This window comes from Choloepus didactylus, chromosome 23 (assembly GCF_015220235.1).
Source record: "Choloepus didactylus isolate mChoDid1 chromosome 23, mChoDid1.pri, whole genome shotgun sequence".
NCBI lineage: Eukaryota > Metazoa > Chordata > Mammalia > Pilosa > Megalonychidae > Choloepus > Choloepus didactylus.
The window spans coordinates 7,949,426-7,967,300 of record NC_051329.1 but is presented as its reverse complement, the minus strand read 5'-3'; the positions used below and the strand labels follow the sequence as shown (position 1 = coordinate 7,967,300).

Below are 17,875 nucleotides of genomic sequence, written 5' to 3'. Positions count from 1 at the left end.
GCATCTAACGTGACCACGAGTCGCTCTCTGGTCATTTTTTGCTGTAACCTTCCTGAGTCTTTCAGAGAGTAGCAGAGCCAGAGCTCTCTTAACTTAGTGTTTTTTAATTGGGTGCTCTCGCCCTGTCCTTCCCCACGAGGGGATAAATATACAGGGTGGCCCCCAAGTCTGGAAACACAGACGAGACTTCTAAATGGCCCATTGATATTATTAAAACACAATACATTTATGTTCTAGACTCGATGGCCACCCTATTGGGGAAACCAAGGCCACATGGCTCAGGCTCTAGCCCTAGGACAGAACGGGGGCCTGGTGCCCTGGTAACTTGAGACCCCTTCGAGGGTCTGCTCCAGGAGCGACCCTGCGTGCAACCTGCCACAGCTCTCCCCTCTTCCCCTCACAGTCATCTTACCGCCCCCTGGTACAGTTGCCATGTGTGGTTCCGCGTTCACGTCCAAGGTGCAAAAACTTTCCCCTTTTTAGACGGGAGCAGCCAGGCAGGGTGGCTGCACTGTACGGGGTTACAGGAATCAGGATGCCCTGTGTAATGACCCCATTGGGATGGCAGTCTGCACCAGACTTTCCAGCAGGGCAGCGGGGTTAAAGCCCGGGTCATGGAGTTGGGACCTGGGTTCAAGTCTGACTTCTCCCACTTCCCATGGGGGAGCTTGAGCAAGGCCCTTAACCCCACTATGCTTTAGTTTCCTTGTGTGTGTGATGGTAATGATACCCGCCTCGTACAGTTGTAGTCCAACAACTCGCATATGGTGTTTAAACCGGTGCCTGGCAAAGTTGTGCCAAGAATTGTATCAATACTATTGTAACCTCCCTGGGAATCTGGGTACGTATGGTGTCAAGGGTAAGAACCCTGGCCTTAGGTGGCCAGTCCCTGCTTAGCATGTGACCTTGTGGAAGATACTTTAACCTTCCTGAGTCTTGTTTCTGAATCTATAAACAGAGGGCATTAGTATGGGTCCTTATCTCACTGAGTTATGAGGAATACATGAGATAATCCATGAAGCAGGTGTAGAACATTCTTGCATTGTGGCACGCAAAATAATGGTGCATCACTTAGATTCAGTGAAATATGGTACATAGTATATACTGCTGTGTATGTATATATATAGGTGTATACTCACTGTAAGAAACCTCTCTAATAAAACGGTTACAGAAAGTACAAAAATCGTTTTACTTTGATACAAAATCACAAAGCAAGTTATGTTAGCAAAATCAAATATTCACTGTCAGTGCGATCACCAGTGGAATGCCAGAACCCTCTTTTCCTGCATTACTTCCTCCCTCTCCGTCCTGGCAGGTGGACTTTGTCTCCAGCATTAGAGGCAGGGTCCATGCACAGAAGAGCACACTGGAGGCCCCTGCGCTGTTCGGGGGGTGGGAGGGATAGGAGGCCGGCCCCGTTGCCTTTTCCTTCTGCTTTCTTGACTTCTCTGTGCCTCTCCCCACTGCCTGGCCAGACTTCAGAGGGTATCCCAGTTCTGTAGCCAGGGGCGGGGGGTGGAGGGGGGACCCTCGTCTCCTTCCTCCCCCGGCGGTGGGGGGAAATGAGGAGCAAGCACAGGGTGTGCATGGCACAGAGAGGACGTTCGAAGTCATCTTGCTGGGTGGTCTCAAGTCAGGACCACCGCCTTCGTCTATGTCTGCTTCCCTGATCGGAAAAAGAACCTGGGTGGAGAGAGAGGGCGGTTAGAATGAACGATGGGAACAAAGCAAGGAGTATGGAAACCTCCAGAAAAGCTGCTCTTGCAGGCCAACTGACTCAAAAAAGTCTTGAATGTTGGGTGGTGATGTTAGTGTGACACTGTAAAAGCAATTCATGCCACTGAAACGTACACTTAAAAATGGTTCGAACAGCAAATTTTATGTGTGTTACCATAAAAAAGGTAAGTTGAAGTCCTATTCCCCAGTTTAAAATAAGCATTACTGAGTGCTTATTGTGGGCAAGGCATTGTTCGAGAAGCTTTCCATCTATTAACTCATTTCATGCTTGTAATAACCCTGGTAAGTAAGTACTATTAATTTCCTATTTTGCAGATGAGCAAACTGAGGCTCTGTGAGGTTACGTAACAGGCACAGGGTCACACAGTAAGTTGTGAAATTTGGTTTCACACCCTTAACCACTGTGTCTGTTATATGGACAGATGGCACAAATCACGTAAGCGTCCCCAGGAGCTCTGTGCTGCCTTTGTGCCTCCCTCTGGCCCATGTTCAGTGTTTGGATGTGGGTGCCAGGCTGTGCTCAGCCCTCTTGCCCACAGACCTGCCCACCCCCCAGGCCACCACCATCCCTGTCTCAGGAATGGATCCGGGGAGTCATCCCTGCCTGATGTTTGTCATTGTGTCCCAAATATTTTCTTAATCTCACCACTTCTCACCTCCACTGCCACCCCCCAGGCCCAGCCACCGTGATGAGCTCTCCATCCGACAGGGCTCACCTGGCCCTTACAATCCCTTCCAATGTAACCAGAATGGCCTTGGCAAGATGCAAATGTCACTGTCAAAGTGCAAATGTCACCGAGTCATTCCTCAGCTTACACCCTTCCAGGGCTCCCCCTGTTCTCAGGATGAAGACACAAATCTTACTCAGGATGAAGACAAAAATCCTTCTTAGCATGGCCTACTTTTTCATAGTCATTCATTCATTCATTCATTCATGCCAACAGTTCAATAAGGTTGTCTGGCTGTCAAATTGTGGCCTCACATGCTCAGGCTGGCTCGTGCACATATTTTATTCTTGCCCTATCAGCCTCAAATTCCAATTAAGTGACCCAAAGAACTCTGCTGGAAGGAGGCAGAACAAAACCAATCATTTATGCCTTCTGGAAGCCTTATTTACAATGAGATACTAAGCCAACAAAGTCCTAAGTAAACACCTTCAGGTGCCACACCTAGAGTAAGGTGGAGGTACGTGATAATTACCTTACCTGGAAGACTCTTCCTGGGCCCTGGCTTGACTCTGCCCCTCCCTAACCCTTCTCCACACAGCATCGGAGTGAGCTTTCCATATGTGGGTCTGATCATGTCCCACCCCTGCTTGGAGCCCCTTAGTGTCTTCCCAAGGGCACCCAGAATGACACCCAAATCCTCCCGCATCCGCCTCTCCAGCCTCAGCTCCATCCCCTGCTGCTAGAGGCCAAGACCTCTGCCTGCAAGCTCGCTCCAGCCTCCAGCCCCTCTGCCAGGGCACTGTCCCGTGACTCTCCACTGTCCTTCAGGCCACAGCACAGATGTCACCTCCGAGAAGCTCCAGGGGAAGAGGCTGCTGTTGAGCACATCGCTGTTTTGTAATTTTTGGTTATGTATGTAGTATTTAATATTGAAAAACAAAATCTCAAAAGCGAAAATCTTACACTAGAAAAAAAGACAAAGAAAGGCAAAGGATGATGCCTCTCGTTAGCCCAAGGCTGGCTCCACACCTGGGCTGTGTGCCCCTTGCCCGGCTGCTGGCAGCCCTGGGAGGAACGTGCGGCGGGCCGGGCACGGGGCCCTGGAGCCCAGAGCAGGAGCTTGGCTGAGAAACACCCCAAGTGAGCGGCAGGCTGGCATGCAGATAGAGATGTGAACAGCTACTGCTTACAAAAGCTGTGGAAAGTGCTGTGTGATTAAACTTTTTCTTAACTTGAATTTTTTGAGCGACTCATTACAATGTACAAAAAAGACATTAAACCTGCCTCTATCATCCAGGACTCCCCAGATCTAAAGTAGCCCCCCCATCACTCTCTCTCTCTTAGATCCCTATTTAACGGTCTCTACAGCTCTTAGGGCTACCTGAAATAGTCCTGTTAATTTCTTTCCTTACGTGTTTACTATCTGACAGTCCCCATCCAAAGGTCAGCTCCATGAGGCCAGGGGCTTTGCCCCTGCTGGAGACTCCGTGTAGTACAAGATCGAGGACATACACACTCAGGAGCAAGAGATGTGCCCTAATGTCCAACCTCTGTCCCTGCTTACCAGTTCTGTGACCTTTGCAAGTTAATGATCCTCTCTGACCCCAGTTTACCCATCTATAAAATGGAGCTCCTATGATATGATAAGCCCAAGTCAACAGTAGTCCCAAAAACCTTAAAGATACCCGGATGCCTATCTGGGACTCTATAAAAGTTGCAGTCACTGAGTTTATTCTTCAGAAACTTAAATCCTTCAGAGTGCTCCTATGGCAGCTAAGTCCCGAAACCCAGAGACAATAGCTTCTTCAAGAACATCAACCAGATATGTCCCCTTTGCTCATAAAGTTGCCACCCCTTTTCAACATGAACAGGTTAGGGTGGTCACTGCCTAGGCATCCCTGAAGATCGGGAAAGTGATTAAATGAGAGGAACGGGTAGCAACAGACAAGATGGAATTTAACAAACCATTATGAATACTGAATATTAATATAATTCTCTTTTCCTTAGTTGCTAGGGTATTAGAATAGCTAGAAGGAAAGAAATGAAATGGTAGAACTGTAACCCACAGCATCCTTTGAAAGTTGTTCTATAGCTACTTGTTAAATTGTAATTTGAAGGCTATACCTTTTTGTATGTATGTTAGATTTCACAATCAGCAAATAACTGAAACTACAGTACTAATAAAAACACTGGAAATTTCCTATGTATCTACTTGTTAAATCATACTTTGAGAGCTATTACCTTTGTGTATCTGTTATATTTCATAATAAGCAAGTAACTGAAACTGTGGAATTGTAACCTATAATATTTTTTGAAATTTGCTATTTGTTAAATTGCACTTGGAAAGTTATCACTTCTATGTATATATGTTACATTCAACAACAACAAAAAAATGGGGCTCCTGAGTGGAGACCTCACTCAGCTCAGCGTCTGGCATGAAGTAAACACACATCAGGCGGGAACTACCATTATTCTTAAGGAAAGGGGAGTTATCGTTTCCTCCCCATGGAAATGAAGACCCCCCGCCACCAGGAAGCAGTGGGAGGAAACCTGCCGTTTGGCTGCCTGCCTTTGGGCCTCCACGCTGACCCCACGACTCAGCTTCGCTCTCTGGTGCAGCAGGAAAAGGATTCCCACACGCATGGCCTCCCCTCCCCGTGGCCCGCTCTTCCTGAACTGCCCTGACCAAGGCCACTGGCATCCTCCCCTCTGCTCCTGCCTGTCCGCGTCCCCCCGCAGACCCTGCCTCTGAGAGCAAAGGCTTGGCGCTGTCCCTTTGGAGGAGGGGGGAAGCTCGGGTGAGCCCCACGCCCAGCCCTTGCTACCAACCCTGCCTGGGCAGTAACAGAGCTGGTTCTTGGGTACGCTGGCTCTCCAAAGTTGGCGGTCAAAGGGCATCCAAGCCATCAGCCCCTTAAACCCCAACAATTATTATTATTTTGTTATTCCTGTTATTCTTATTACCGTTATAATATTAAAGGGAGGCAGGAGAGTGTGGAATCCAGAGCCCCATGGCCTTGGGATAAGATCCCAACTTCACTTTTTACTCTCCGAGGGACCTTGGGCTGGTTACTTCTCGGCCTCTGTTTCCCCATCCATAAAATGGGGATAATAATAGTTCCCACCTCACAGGATTGCTGTGATGATTCAATGAGTTAATCTACGTGGAGTGCTTACACTTCTGCCTGGCAGATACTATTATGACAACACCAGCTCTGAGTTTTCACATCAGCTGCAGCAACTGGCCAGCCTCTTCTCACCACCCCTCCGCCCCTTAGCAGTTTTTTAGTGGCAACAGGGGCAACAAGGTGACTCACAGCTTCTTTATGATTGTCTTCTCCTCCTTGTTACCTCCGATGTGGCTGGCCCTGGCAACCAGGACATCTTTTTCTCTTCTTCCTCCTGGGCCTTCTCTTGGTGGAATCACGCCACTGCGGAAGAGGGGGCAAGTAAACGGGCTGTTTTATCGCAGACCTCTCATCTGTGCAGCTCTGGAAATGAAAGGTCTTAATTATTATTATATTAATATTAAGAGCTCTAGAGCTAGAGACACCAGCAAATAATGAGAATGTTTCCTCCACCTTTCCAGTATTGATAGCTCTTATTTTTTCCTCTGGTCTATTTTCATTAGACTAGTACTTTGAGCTCTCTGTAGGTCTAGGGATATGACTGGATAAATTCTTTAACTTTAGCCTTGGTTTCTTCCCCTGTAAAATGAGGACAAAAATAGTACCTAAGTCCTAAGATTGGGGGATTAAATGAGATAATACAAGGTGCCTGGCATTCATTCATGTCTCCAACAAATATTTATTAAGCCACCCACTGTGCTGGAGAACTAAAGATACAGCAAGGAACAAAACAGACAAAATGTCTTCTCTTACGGAATTCATATTCCAGTGGGGAGGGAAACAGGCAATACGCAAATAAGTAACATAAATAAAACAGGAATTAAGTCAGATGGCGATGAGAGATACAGAGAGAAATAAAGCAGAGAAAAGGAGTAGAGAGTGTGGGGCCAGGGTGGTGGGCACTGAGAGGGTTGCAATTTTAAGTCAGGGAGGGCTGCATAGAGAGGGTGACTTTTTTAGCAAAGACTTGAAGGACGTGAGTGAGCCACACAGATGCCTGAGGAGTGTCCCGGGCAGAGGGGATGGGCAGTGGAGAGGCCCTAAGTTAGGGAGGGTTCAGGATCAGCAAGGAGCCAGCGTGGCTGGAGCAGTGAGCAGGGTGGGGGTAGGTGGGTGGGGTGTTGGAAATGAGATCAGAAGTGACAGAGAGACTGAGTGCTGCTCCTTACAGGCCACTGTATGAACTTTGGCGTAGGCAGGGGACAAAAGGGAGCCTCCCAACCCCCATTAGCCTCAATTCTTCAACCCTCTCCAATCCAGTACCTTCCCACCATCAGTTCAGCCACCAGCAGAACCACCCACCCCTTGAACCTGGTCATTTGGGCCCAAATTGCAAACTCCATACAGGGGAAATGTATTGATTTTTATATGTTACTATGGTCACCAGCCACTTTACTTATTTGCTTATTGTCATATTTCAGTTGGTTCTCTTGGGTTTTCCAAACACACAATCATATCTTCAAAGGATGAGACCCTTCCTTCCACTTTTCCAAGCGTTATATATCTTTTTTTTTCTTTTTCCTGTCTAATTGCATTGGTTAATGCTCCCAAGAAAGCCAAAGGGCTCTGCCTCCCAGCTCCCCACAGTCCCTGAAGTAGACTGGAATAATTATAGTTTTTGTCAGCCTACTGATCGATCGTCCCCATCCTCTTCTAGTCATAAACTTTTATTACCTAGTCCAAGGGGTGGGAGGGCACATAGTGGGCTTAGCTAAGCAAGGAACCCATCTTTCTAGTAACAGATATTGGGCTCAGGTGGCCCAAAGAGGGTCAGAGTATTTCCCTGGAATCGATATACTGAAGTTTGGAGAAAGCTGTTCTTGCTTACTTGCTCAGCTGGAATGGCCAGCAGCCATTTTTCCTGTGAATTGAAGTCCCGTCCACAACATATGCTGCTGAGGCCAACAAACAAAGAGGAGACAGAGTCTCTGAGTCCCTGCTTCCAACCTTGAGGCCTTGGTTCCTGCAGCTTTTTCTTTATTCCTGAGAACTGTTCCAGGATCTTTCTCTGTTATGTGAGCCAATAAATTCCCTTTGGTGCTTTAGCTAGTTTGAATTGGATTTCTGTCACTTGCAGCCAAAGACAGCCTGACCACAAGGAAACATTTCCATGTATGACCTGGTTCAGCTTGTCATGTTCACTTATGTGTTTTGTAATGGTGCCTCCTGGTATATTTATGCTGTGGCTATCTCCCCTTTTAGGTATGAGCACCAGAGAGCAGGATCCATCCTTCTCCCTCCCTCCTTGCAAAAGGGCTCTGCATAAACTAGGCTCTTATTAAATCAGAAGCATCATCTAAAAAGAAATTCTCTATTTCAGCTATCTGTTGTTACATAACACCCCCAAACTCCGTGACTTAACATACGACTTCTGGTGGCTCTATTTTGACGGCTGGCTTTGTGGTTCCTCTGCTGGTGTAAACTGGGCTTCTCGTGGGGCTGCATTCAGATAGTGGCTTGAAGGGGGGCTGGCACAGCTGGTGCATGTCGGGTCTCCTCCACATCACCTCTCCTCAGGGCCTGGTGGTCTCAAGGCAGCATGCAGGAGCACAAAGACAGAAGCTGCAAGGCCTTTTAAAGCCCTGGCCTAGGAAGCCAAGTGGCGTCACGTCTGCCTTATTCCATTGGCCAAAGCAAGTGGCAATGAAAACAGAGGAGAGGCAAAGTGGCAATGCAAAAGGCGGGCAGGACGGGAGATGTGGTTCTCTTTGGAAACAATCTACCATCTCTCTCTTCAGTGATAAACTGTCATTAGTATGAGCTTGGGCCTCCAAATTGATGCACCAGAGAGCAGAATCCATCCTTCTCAGGTAACATGCTGGTTTCTCCATAATATATAACACTATCTAGATATGAAACAGAATCCTGCAGTTTGTTGGCCTGTACCGGATGGAGAGTGCATGTTGGTGGTTCTCTGAGAATTCAAAACTGGAAGTAAAGCGTTGTGTTTTATTCACTCACAAGCTGCTCACAGCATCAGCACTTTAACGGTTCCTCTTTTTAACCACCTCTGTCTGACCTACTTACTCAGTGAGAGGAAGACAGGTCTTTCCATTAATGTGGCTCCAACCCGGGCAGAAGGGAGACAGTCATTAAATTCCTGTTGGCAGAACTCAGCCCTTTTGGATTTGGCCTCTTCGAGCAGTTTTACTTTACTGCCACATTTAAAGAATTCAAATAATAATGTCACCTGGGCTTTTTTGGGGGAGGGGTCAGGGTGTGTCCCTATTTCTAAACTTTCAGGGTTCAAGCGTGACACATTCAGGAAAAGCACAGGCTCTGACGTCAGACTGTCTGAGGTCACATCCCACTGACGACAGCACCAGCCACGGACTTCAAGCAGGTCCTTAACCTCTCTGAACCTCAGCCCACCAAGGGCAAACAGCACCTTAACCCCCAGGCTTGCTGTGAGCACTAATTGAAACGATGGTTGGGATACACTTAACAGAGTGCCGCAGCGTGTGGTAGGCATGAATAGAATAGATATTAGCTGGCACTGTGTTTGCATTGTCTTGCTATCCCCTTCCTCTGCCTATTAGGAAAGCTGCTCTGTTTAAGTCAGTGTTTCCCAGAATCATTTGACCGAGGAGCATCCTTTTCAAGAAAAACTTGTGTAAAGGAAAACATTTTGGGAAATGGTGATGCAATAGCTTCCTCTCTTGCTTGCCCTACAGTCCATGCTCTCCACAGCAGCCACTGTGATATATTTACATCTATCTATATATATTTTTTTGCAGTTCAACATTTTATTTTAATAAAATCAGAATATGCATAGCACATGCCATGCTGGTATCTAAACTAACACAATAAGCAATTACTAATGCTACAGTGACATGAGGTTCAATCTTTACATTCAGTTAAGTTTAAATCCACTTATTAAATGAAAACATTGTTCATAAAACTTGCCCAAATGCTATCACTGAATGTACAAGTATCACTGATTGTGCCAGTACAACGAAGATAACCACGTTTGAGGATTGCCACATGCCAGATATTCACGAAAGGAAAAAAAAGACACAACTGCACGAAATTCACGCAACAAACATCTGAGAATCTGGACGTTTTATATCAGTGTTTTGAAGTGTTTCATTAACATCTTAAGACAAGTGTATCAACACTTCGGCATGTTTTAATTTGAAGTCGTCAATTTTGTTTTTACTAATATCAGAAAGTTATGGCTACACCGTTATGTACAAAGTTATGTGCTGGTTTGGATGTATTATGTCCCCAAAAATGTCATTATCTTTGATGCAGTCTTGGGTGGGCAAGAAATGTATTGGTGTTGATTGGGTTGGAGACTTCTGACTGGATGTTTCCGTGGAGATGTGATCACTCAATTGTGAGCGACATCTTTCACTGGATAACTTCCATGGAGGTGTGGCCCCGCCCATTCAACTGGGCCTTGATTAGTTTACTAGAGTACTACATAAGCTCAGACAGAAGGAGTGAGCTTGCTACAGCCAAGAGGGACACTTTGAAGAATGCACAGAAGCTGAGAGAGGAGCTGCAGCTTACAGAGACATTTTGGAGATGGCCTTTGAAAGCAGACTCTTGCTCTAGAGAAGGTAAGAGAGGACAAATGCCCCAAGAGCAACTAAGAGTGACATTTTTGAGGAGCTGCAGCCTAGAGAGGAACGTCCTGGGAGAAAGCCATTTTGAAACCAGAACTTGGAGTAGATGCCGGCCACGTGCCTTCCCAGCTAACAGAGGTTTTCCGGACGCCATTGGCCATCCTCCAGTGAAGGTACCCCCTTACCTTGGACACTTTATGGCCTTAAGACTGTAACTTTGTAACCAAATAAACTCCCCTTATAAAAGCCAGTACATTTCTCGTGTTTTGCAATTCCAGCAGCATTAGCAAATTAGAACAACAGGTCTGCTTGACTTAAGAATTTAATATGACAATATTAAAAGCTCATATTATCGGAAAATACATAATTTCACACACATGGTGACATTGGACATTCAAGTGCCAGTGTTTCTGTACTGTCTTAGGGTCAAGTTTTTTTAAACTTTCAAAGAATTGTGCTCTTTTTTAACTTTTAATTTCTATATAATTTCAAACTTACAGAATAATTGCAAGATTAGTACAAAGACTTCCCATATAGCATTAACCCAGATTCTCTAATTGTTTGCCTGCCCATTCCATCCATCCAACCATCTATCCATCCATCCATCCATCCATCTTCTTTCTGAAACATTTGATAGTAAGTTGGAGACGACTTACCCCCATAATCCTAAGTACTTCAGTGTGTTTTTCCCAAGAACAAAGGCATTTTCTTACATAACGACAGTAATTATCAAAATTACCACATTGATCTTTTAAATAAGTAAATCAGATCTTGTCGCTCTCTTGACTAAAACTTTCCAATTATTTCTCATTACATTTAAAATAAAATTAAAGCTCCTTCCCATGGCCACCGAGGCATACTTCCCCAGTCTCTTCCCAAACACACTCTACCTTGCATTCCTGGGTCCTACCCATGTGGGGTCCCTTGAACTGGCCAAGCCGGTTCCCACCGCTGGGTCTTTGCACTTCCTGCCTCATCTCTGCCCCCGTATCTTCACACGGCTAGCTCCTTCTCGTCTCGCACCTCAGATGGACCTTCTCCGACCTGTGCACAATCTACTAGAGGCTCCCACCCACCTCCAACTACACCTCACTCTCTGTCTCATCACCTTGTTTTATACACTTACCACCATTATCCTGCGCCTTTATTTCGGGCTTTCCTTTTGCTTGCCTGAGCCCCCCACTAGACTGCAGGGATTTTCTCTGTCTGGTTCACTGCTGGACCCCCAGTGCCTGGAAGAGTGTCTGGCACTCAGTAGGTGTTCCATACACTGGGTGAATGAACGTAAGAAAGACCATGTGCTTCATCAAGAATGCCAGGCAGGGTCTGGCCCTGCAGTGCAGGGGCCCCCGAGGCAGCAGAGCCCCACCTCTTGTAGCACTGCAGCTCCTCCTGGGCCACCAGCAACTGGGCCTTGAGTATGTTGCGTTCCTGCAGCACGTCCCTCAGCTCCTGTAGAGTGAAGCGGGGTCGGTTGGGATCTGTCAGGTCAACCACCATTTTGTCTGGCCCCAGGTTCACCTGTAGGAAAAGACATCCCTTATGAGGGTGATGGTGAGGGTAGGGCAAGATTGTGAATGTGACGATTCCCACTGGATGGTGTGCTTGGGAGGGGTTGAGACCGGAATGTTTGTGTTGTACAAAAAGAATGACTAAAGACACAATGACAATTAAATGCAATCCATGATCCTGGACTGGATCTAATAATAGAGAAAAGATCCAAAAGGACATTATTGGGACCTATGAAAAAAATCGGAATATAGACTGTAAGCTTTATGTCAATGTTAAATTTCTTGAATTGGATAACTGTACTTAAGGTGGTTACATAAGTAAGTATCTTTGTTCTCAGGAAATATATGTGGATGTATTAAATGTTCAAGGAGGACAGCCCAATTATAAAATGCGCAAAAGATATGAAAAGACATTTCTCCGAAGAGGAAATACAAATGGCTAAAAAACACATGAAAAAATGTTCATCTTCGCTAGCTTTTAGGGAGATGCAAATTAAGACCACAATGAAATATCATCTCACACCATTTAGAATGGCTGCCATTAAACAAACAGGAAACTACAAATGCTGGAGAGGATGTGGAGAAATTGGAACTCTTATTCATTGCTGGTGGGACTGTATAATGGTACAGCCACTCTGGAAGACAGTCTGGCGGTTCCTTAGAAAACAAGATAATGAGTTATTCTTTGATCCAGCAATTTCACTTCTCGGTGTATACCCAGAAGATCTACAAGCAGTGACAGATATTTGCACATTGATGTTCACAGCAGCATTATTCACAATGGCCAAGAAATGGAAACAATCCAAATGCCCTTCAACAGATGATAGATAAATAAAATGTGGTATATACACATGACAGAATACTATGCAGCAGTAAGAAGGAATGAGGTCATGAAATAAATGACAGCATGGATGAACCTTGAAGACATAATGCTGAGTGAAATAAGCCAGACACAAAAGGAGAGATATTGTATGCTACACCAATGTGAACTCTGTGAAAAATGTAAAATGTTTTATATTGTAGAATGTAGGGGACGTAGAGATAGACAGCTACTAGTGAAGGGGGAGTAATAATCTAATAAGAACAGATAAGCTATTGAGGGTAATCTCAATATTATGGGAATACTCAGGAATGATTATGGTTTGCAGACTTTCTTGGCTATGGTAGGATCATGTTGGAAGCAATGTGATTATTTAAGGTTGCTTTTCTTATTCCTTTGTTTTGTTATGGTTTGTTAATTTTCTTGGGGTATGGTAGGAACACGTTGGAAGCAATACAGTTATTTTAGGTTTTTCTTATTCCTTTGTTTTGTTTTGTTTGAATTGTTTTCTTTTTTTTGATAAAGTAAAAAAAAGCTATCACATTAAAAAATTTAGCTTCATCAAGTTCTCAGTATTTCTTTTTAAAGTTTGAATTTACATGAATTAGGATGAAAGAGAAAATGTCCTGCATTTTGAAGGTACAAAGTAATAAATCATTATTTTTCCACCAAAAAAAAAAAAAAATTTAGCTTCAATGTAGTTATTTTAGGTTATTTGCTTTTTCTTATGCCTTTGTTTGATTACGGTTTGTAATTTTCTTGGGGTGTGGTAGGAACATGTTGGAAGCAATGTAGTTATTTTAGATTATTTGTTTTTGTTTTTCTTAGTCCTTTGTTTGGATATGGTTTATTAATTTTCTTGGGATATGGTAAGAACATGTTGGAAGCAAAGTAGTTATTCTAGGTATTTGTTTTTCTTAATCCTTTGCTTTGTTTTGTTTGAAATATTGTGTTTTTTGCTGTTTATTATTTTTAATTTTTTGATAGAGTTAAAAAAATTTTTTTAAATATAAATGTTGGAGGAGCATGATGTGATGTATACAACCTATGTTCAAATGTTTAGAAAACAGAGAAAGAGAGAAGGAAGGAAGGGAGGGAGGGAAAGAAAGAAATGGCAAATGTGGCAAAATGTTAACAGTTGATGGATCTGGGAATCTGGGTGGAGAGTATGTTGGAGTTCTCCATATGGGTTTTGTATTATTTTTGCAACTGTTCTGTAAATTCAAAATTATTTCAAAATAAAAAAGTTTAAAAAAACAAGGAACTCTTTATATTGATTTAGTACAATTTCCAAGCTATGTTAAGTGCAAATAAGCAAGAGGCAAAATGGTGTATATATCATACTACTATTTGTGTAAAATAAATGGAAAAATATATTCATATTTGCTTATGTTTCCATACAGTTTCTCTAGAAGAACACAAAAGAAATGGATCGTTTTTATTTTCTTCAGGGACTGGGGATGGAAGGAGATGGGAAGGGAGATTTTTCACAGCATACCCTTTTGTACCTTTTGAATTTTGAATCTGAAATTTAAATAAAAGCCCCCCATATTTCTATGAACTGTCTAGGGGCAGTAAACATTCATTGTCTGTGTCCTTAAGACTGGTTTGGGAGGAAAATGTGCTATCTCATCCACTGCCTGCTAAAGCTTGTCCACTTTGCCCCATACAGGAAACTGCCCAGCCCCTCTGCAGACCACACTGTTTGTAGGTCCAGAGTGGGATTTCCTGTTGGAGGCCACATGCATATGGTAGAGAATGTGGGCAAAGTGATCTTGGGCAAGTCATTTAAGTTCTCTTGCATCTTAATGGCAAGGCTATTAATGATAACCATCTCACAGATGGACACTAAAGCAGAACCTTATCTACAAACAATTATCACTGTGACTGGTGAGTGACCCTGCTCCGGTTGTCTTTTCATGGCACACTTCGGTTTGTAGTCTTGTATTCTAGTTCTGGAAGTGTGTGCCTTCCCTCTCACATTAGATGTGAGCTCGTGGAGGGCAGGACCTTGACTGATTTACCTCCACAGCCCAGGGTCCAGCATAGAGCAGGCACTCAGCAAATGTTCATAAAACAAAGTCAAAGGTCTGTATTTTGATATGGAGTGGTTAAAACCAGCATCTCAGAGCTCAATTCCTGATCCACCTCCTCCTAGCTGAAATCCTTGGGCAAGACTTTTCACTGTTTTATGCCTCAGTTTTTGTAAAATGGGTGTGATAATAGTGTGGAGATTAAATGAGACAGTCCAGTTAGAGCAGAACAACCACTAGAGGATCATGAAACTAACTTAGCGAGTTGCAATGAGAATTTTTAAAATCATGAAATTGAATACGAAAGAAAATATAACTATGCATCAAGAATATAAGGGTAAAAGTTGCTTTCTTGAAACCTCCATTTTATCCATCCTGAATAACAATGTAAAATATAACTTTGTAAAACTGAGATATAACACATTGTGGGTAAAATGCACTAATCTTTAGTTTATAGCATGATTTTTAACATATGTATACTATGTAACTGGGCCCAGATTAAAACATGAAACATTTCTAGCTGTCCAGAAGTGTCCCTACTGCCCCTCCCAAGTGATAACCACCATTCTGCCATCTATAACTAAAAATTGTTTTGCTTCTTCTTGAATTTCATATAAATATACAGTAGGTTTTCTTTTGCACCTGGCTTCTTTCTTTGGATGTAATATCTGAGATTCATCCATACTGGTGTGTGTATCAGTAGTCCAACCTTCTCCCTTGTTGTGTACTATTCTGTGTGAATATACTATATTGCGTGAATATACCACTTATTTTTTTTTTTTTTTTTTTTTTTTTTTTAAATCAATCCCACTCTTGATGGGCATTTGGATTTTTTCCAGTTTGGGACAATTATGAAAAAAGCTGCTCCCACATTCTTGTACATTTTTTGTGTGTGTGTGGTCATATACACTACTTTTTCTTTAGTTAAAATGTATTTCTTACTCGAGGTCAAATGTTTTCACAGTGTGGGGCCTCGCCTGGGAACCTGTTAGAAATGCAAATTCTGTTTCCCCTCCAGAGCTACCAAATAAGAACCTCGGGCTGGGGCCCAGCAGTGCCTGTTTGAAATCAACACTCCAGGGGATTCTGAGACAAGCTAAAGCTTGGGAACCACTGTTGTAGGTCACCATCAAAAGTGTTGGAAGCCTCCCTAATGTAAAGTCTGGACTATAGTCAAAAGCGTAATTATAGTACTACTGTTTCATCAATTGTAACAAAAGCACCTCATTAACGCAAGTGTTAATAACAGGGGAGATCATGTGTGTGTGGGGGGTGGGGTGTATGAGAACTCTATACTTTCTGCATGATTTTTCGGTAAACCTGCAACGTCTCTGACAAAAAAAAAGAGGAAAAAGATGTTGGAAGCCACTGATTTAGAACAAACATCGCACGCTGTCCAGCACCTAGTAGGTGCTCAGTAAACGTTAACCATATAACCATACGGTCCAACACAGTATGTGCTCAGTAAACGTTAACCTTATAATGCTTCTAACCCGTGGATCGGATACTTGCAGGGAACTGTTTAGAGGGGCTTGGCTGGTCAAGAAAGGAGAGGGCTGCCCACGGAGCCCGGGGCCGCTGCGGCCGAGCCCCCCGCCCGGCCCACTCACCTGCCCGCTGGCCGGCGGGCCCTGGCTGCGCAGCCCCTCCACCTCCTTGCGCAGGCTGTCCCTCTCCATCCTCAGCTCCTCCACCGTCAGGTTGCCCTCGCTCACCAGCGCCTCCAGCATCTCCAGGACGCGGACGATCTTGAACTGCACCTGGGTCACGCGGGGGTCGCTGCCCAGGGCCATCAGCTCGCGGCCCACCACGTAGGAGATGTCGTAGACGTCCTCGGCGGTCAGCTCCGAGGGGCTCTTGCCCAGGGCCCCCTCGGGCCCAGCCTCGTCCCCCTCGCCCTCCTCTTCCTCCTCCTCTCGGAAAGGGGGCTCCTCCATGGCCGTCCGGACCCCGCGGCCTCGCCGAGCTGCTTTCTCAGAGTCTCCAGAGGCTGCACTTCCTCCAGCTCAGAAAACTTTCCGCTGGGCCGGGACCCTGCGGGCCTGGGGCTGGGGGCGGGCCCGGGGGCGGCCAATCGGCGGCGCCGGGGGCGGGCCCAGGGTGCAGGGGGCGCGCGCGCGTGCGCTCGGGCGGGACCCCCGCGGAGGCTGGCGCGGGCGCGGGCGCGCACCCCGGGATGTGGTGGGGGGCGCACAGGAATCTGAAAGGGAGGGCAGCGGAGGAGAGCGCCGAGAGGCTGAGTGAGGGGAGACCGCGAACGCTCCCCGCCCGCGAGGAGCAGGCGACGGCGGCTCGCGAGGCCGGGTTTCCATGGAGACAGGGGGCGGGGCTCCCACGGGGCGCTAAAGGGCGGCTCGCGAGGCCGGGTTTCCATGGAGACAGGGGGCGGGGCTCCCACGGGGCGCTAAAGGGAAGCGCGCAGAAGGCACCCAACTTTTTCCTCTCTACACTCAAGCTTTCCAGCCATAGAATTTGCATGGTAGGAAGAGGAAGCGCTGGGTCTCTGAGGGTATTTTCCCAAGCCCGGGGCCAAACGGCAAACAGAAAACAGCTGCTGGGCCCCTCGGTCCTTGTCGCCAGGGCCTGGGGCATCCGGCTTCGCTGGGACCCTGGATAAAATGGAGAATCCCTGCCCCGCGCGTTTACTGATTCCTGGACTGCTCCACTTAGCCAGCGTTGTAAAGTCACTTAACCCCTCAGAGCCTCGGTTTCCTGCTCTGTAAAATGGAGCTGAAGGTGGCGTTGCTGCGAGAAATACATGATACATGAGATAAGGTCTGGGACACATCAGGCGCTTAGGAGGCCCTCAAGTACAAGTTGACTTCCGCGCCGGCATTCTTTCCTGCCCTGTGCCACCCACTTTGCTACCTGGGAGGGGGTGGGGACAGCAATAAGGCAAGAACCTGCTGCTTTGAAAATTATAAAGCGTTCTCCAAACGCACAGGATCAGTATTTTGAGAACATTAGGAGTGTGGGTTACAAAACGTGAGTTATTTCAGTTTGATTAGAGGTTTGTGATAGAGGCAAAAAACGCAGCCCGAGTTTAGCAATAGATGGGCAGCTTTCATGATGGCAGAGGTACCTAATTTCCTCCACGCTGAGGTTCTAGACCACCCTGGCCAGTGTACAAGGGTAAAACAAACAACAACAACACCCCCCCCCCCAAAAAAAAAAAATAGGACAGATCTGATGTTCTAACCATCAAAGATGGGCTCCTGGGCAAACGGCTTAGTAGTCCATAAATCACAGATGTGACTAACACCCAATGCTTAAAAACGGAGATAAAATATTAGACTTACCATAAATAAAATGTGGTATGTCCATAGAATGGAATACTATTTAGCCATGAAAAGGAACGAAGTGCTGATGAACTTTGAAAACATGATGCTGAGTGAAAGGAGCCAGTC

At 45.5% G+C, this 17,875-nt stretch overlaps 1 protein-coding gene across 1 annotated transcript; it reads right to left on the bottom strand.

Annotated features, from left to right (window-relative positions):
• Positions 1–1,165: 1,165 nt before the first annotated feature.
• Positions 1,166–16,543, bottom strand: RILPL2 (Rab interacting lysosomal protein like 2). Its single transcript, XM_037817179.1, has 4 exons — positions 16,079–16,543; positions 11,474–11,625; positions 5,723–5,836; positions 1,166–1,683 (listed from the first exon to the last, which is right to left on the bottom strand). Exons 1-4 carry the CDS (start codon positions 16,403–16,405, stop codon positions 1,653–1,655), a joined length of 624 nt encoding a protein of 207 aa, XP_037673107.1. The 5' UTR covers positions 16,406–16,543; the 3' UTR covers positions 1,166–1,652.
• Positions 16,544–17,875: the final 1,332 nt, after the last annotated feature.

Bases quoted from the DNA above. Each gene is read 5' to 3' on its own strand.
- RILPL2 (XM_037817179.1), bottom strand. From the start codon at position 16,405: ATGGAGGAGCCCCCTTTCCGAGAGGAGGAGGAAGAGGAGGGCGAGGGG. The intron at 11,626-16,078 runs GTGAGTGGGCCG...CTTTTCCTACAG, and splicing joins GCCCGCCGGCCAGCGGGCAG to GTGAACCTGGGGCCAGACAA. The intron at 5,837-11,473 runs GTGGGGCTCTGC...CCTCTTCCGCAG, and splicing joins GAGCTGCAGTGCTACAAGAG to TGGCGTGATTCCACCAAGAG.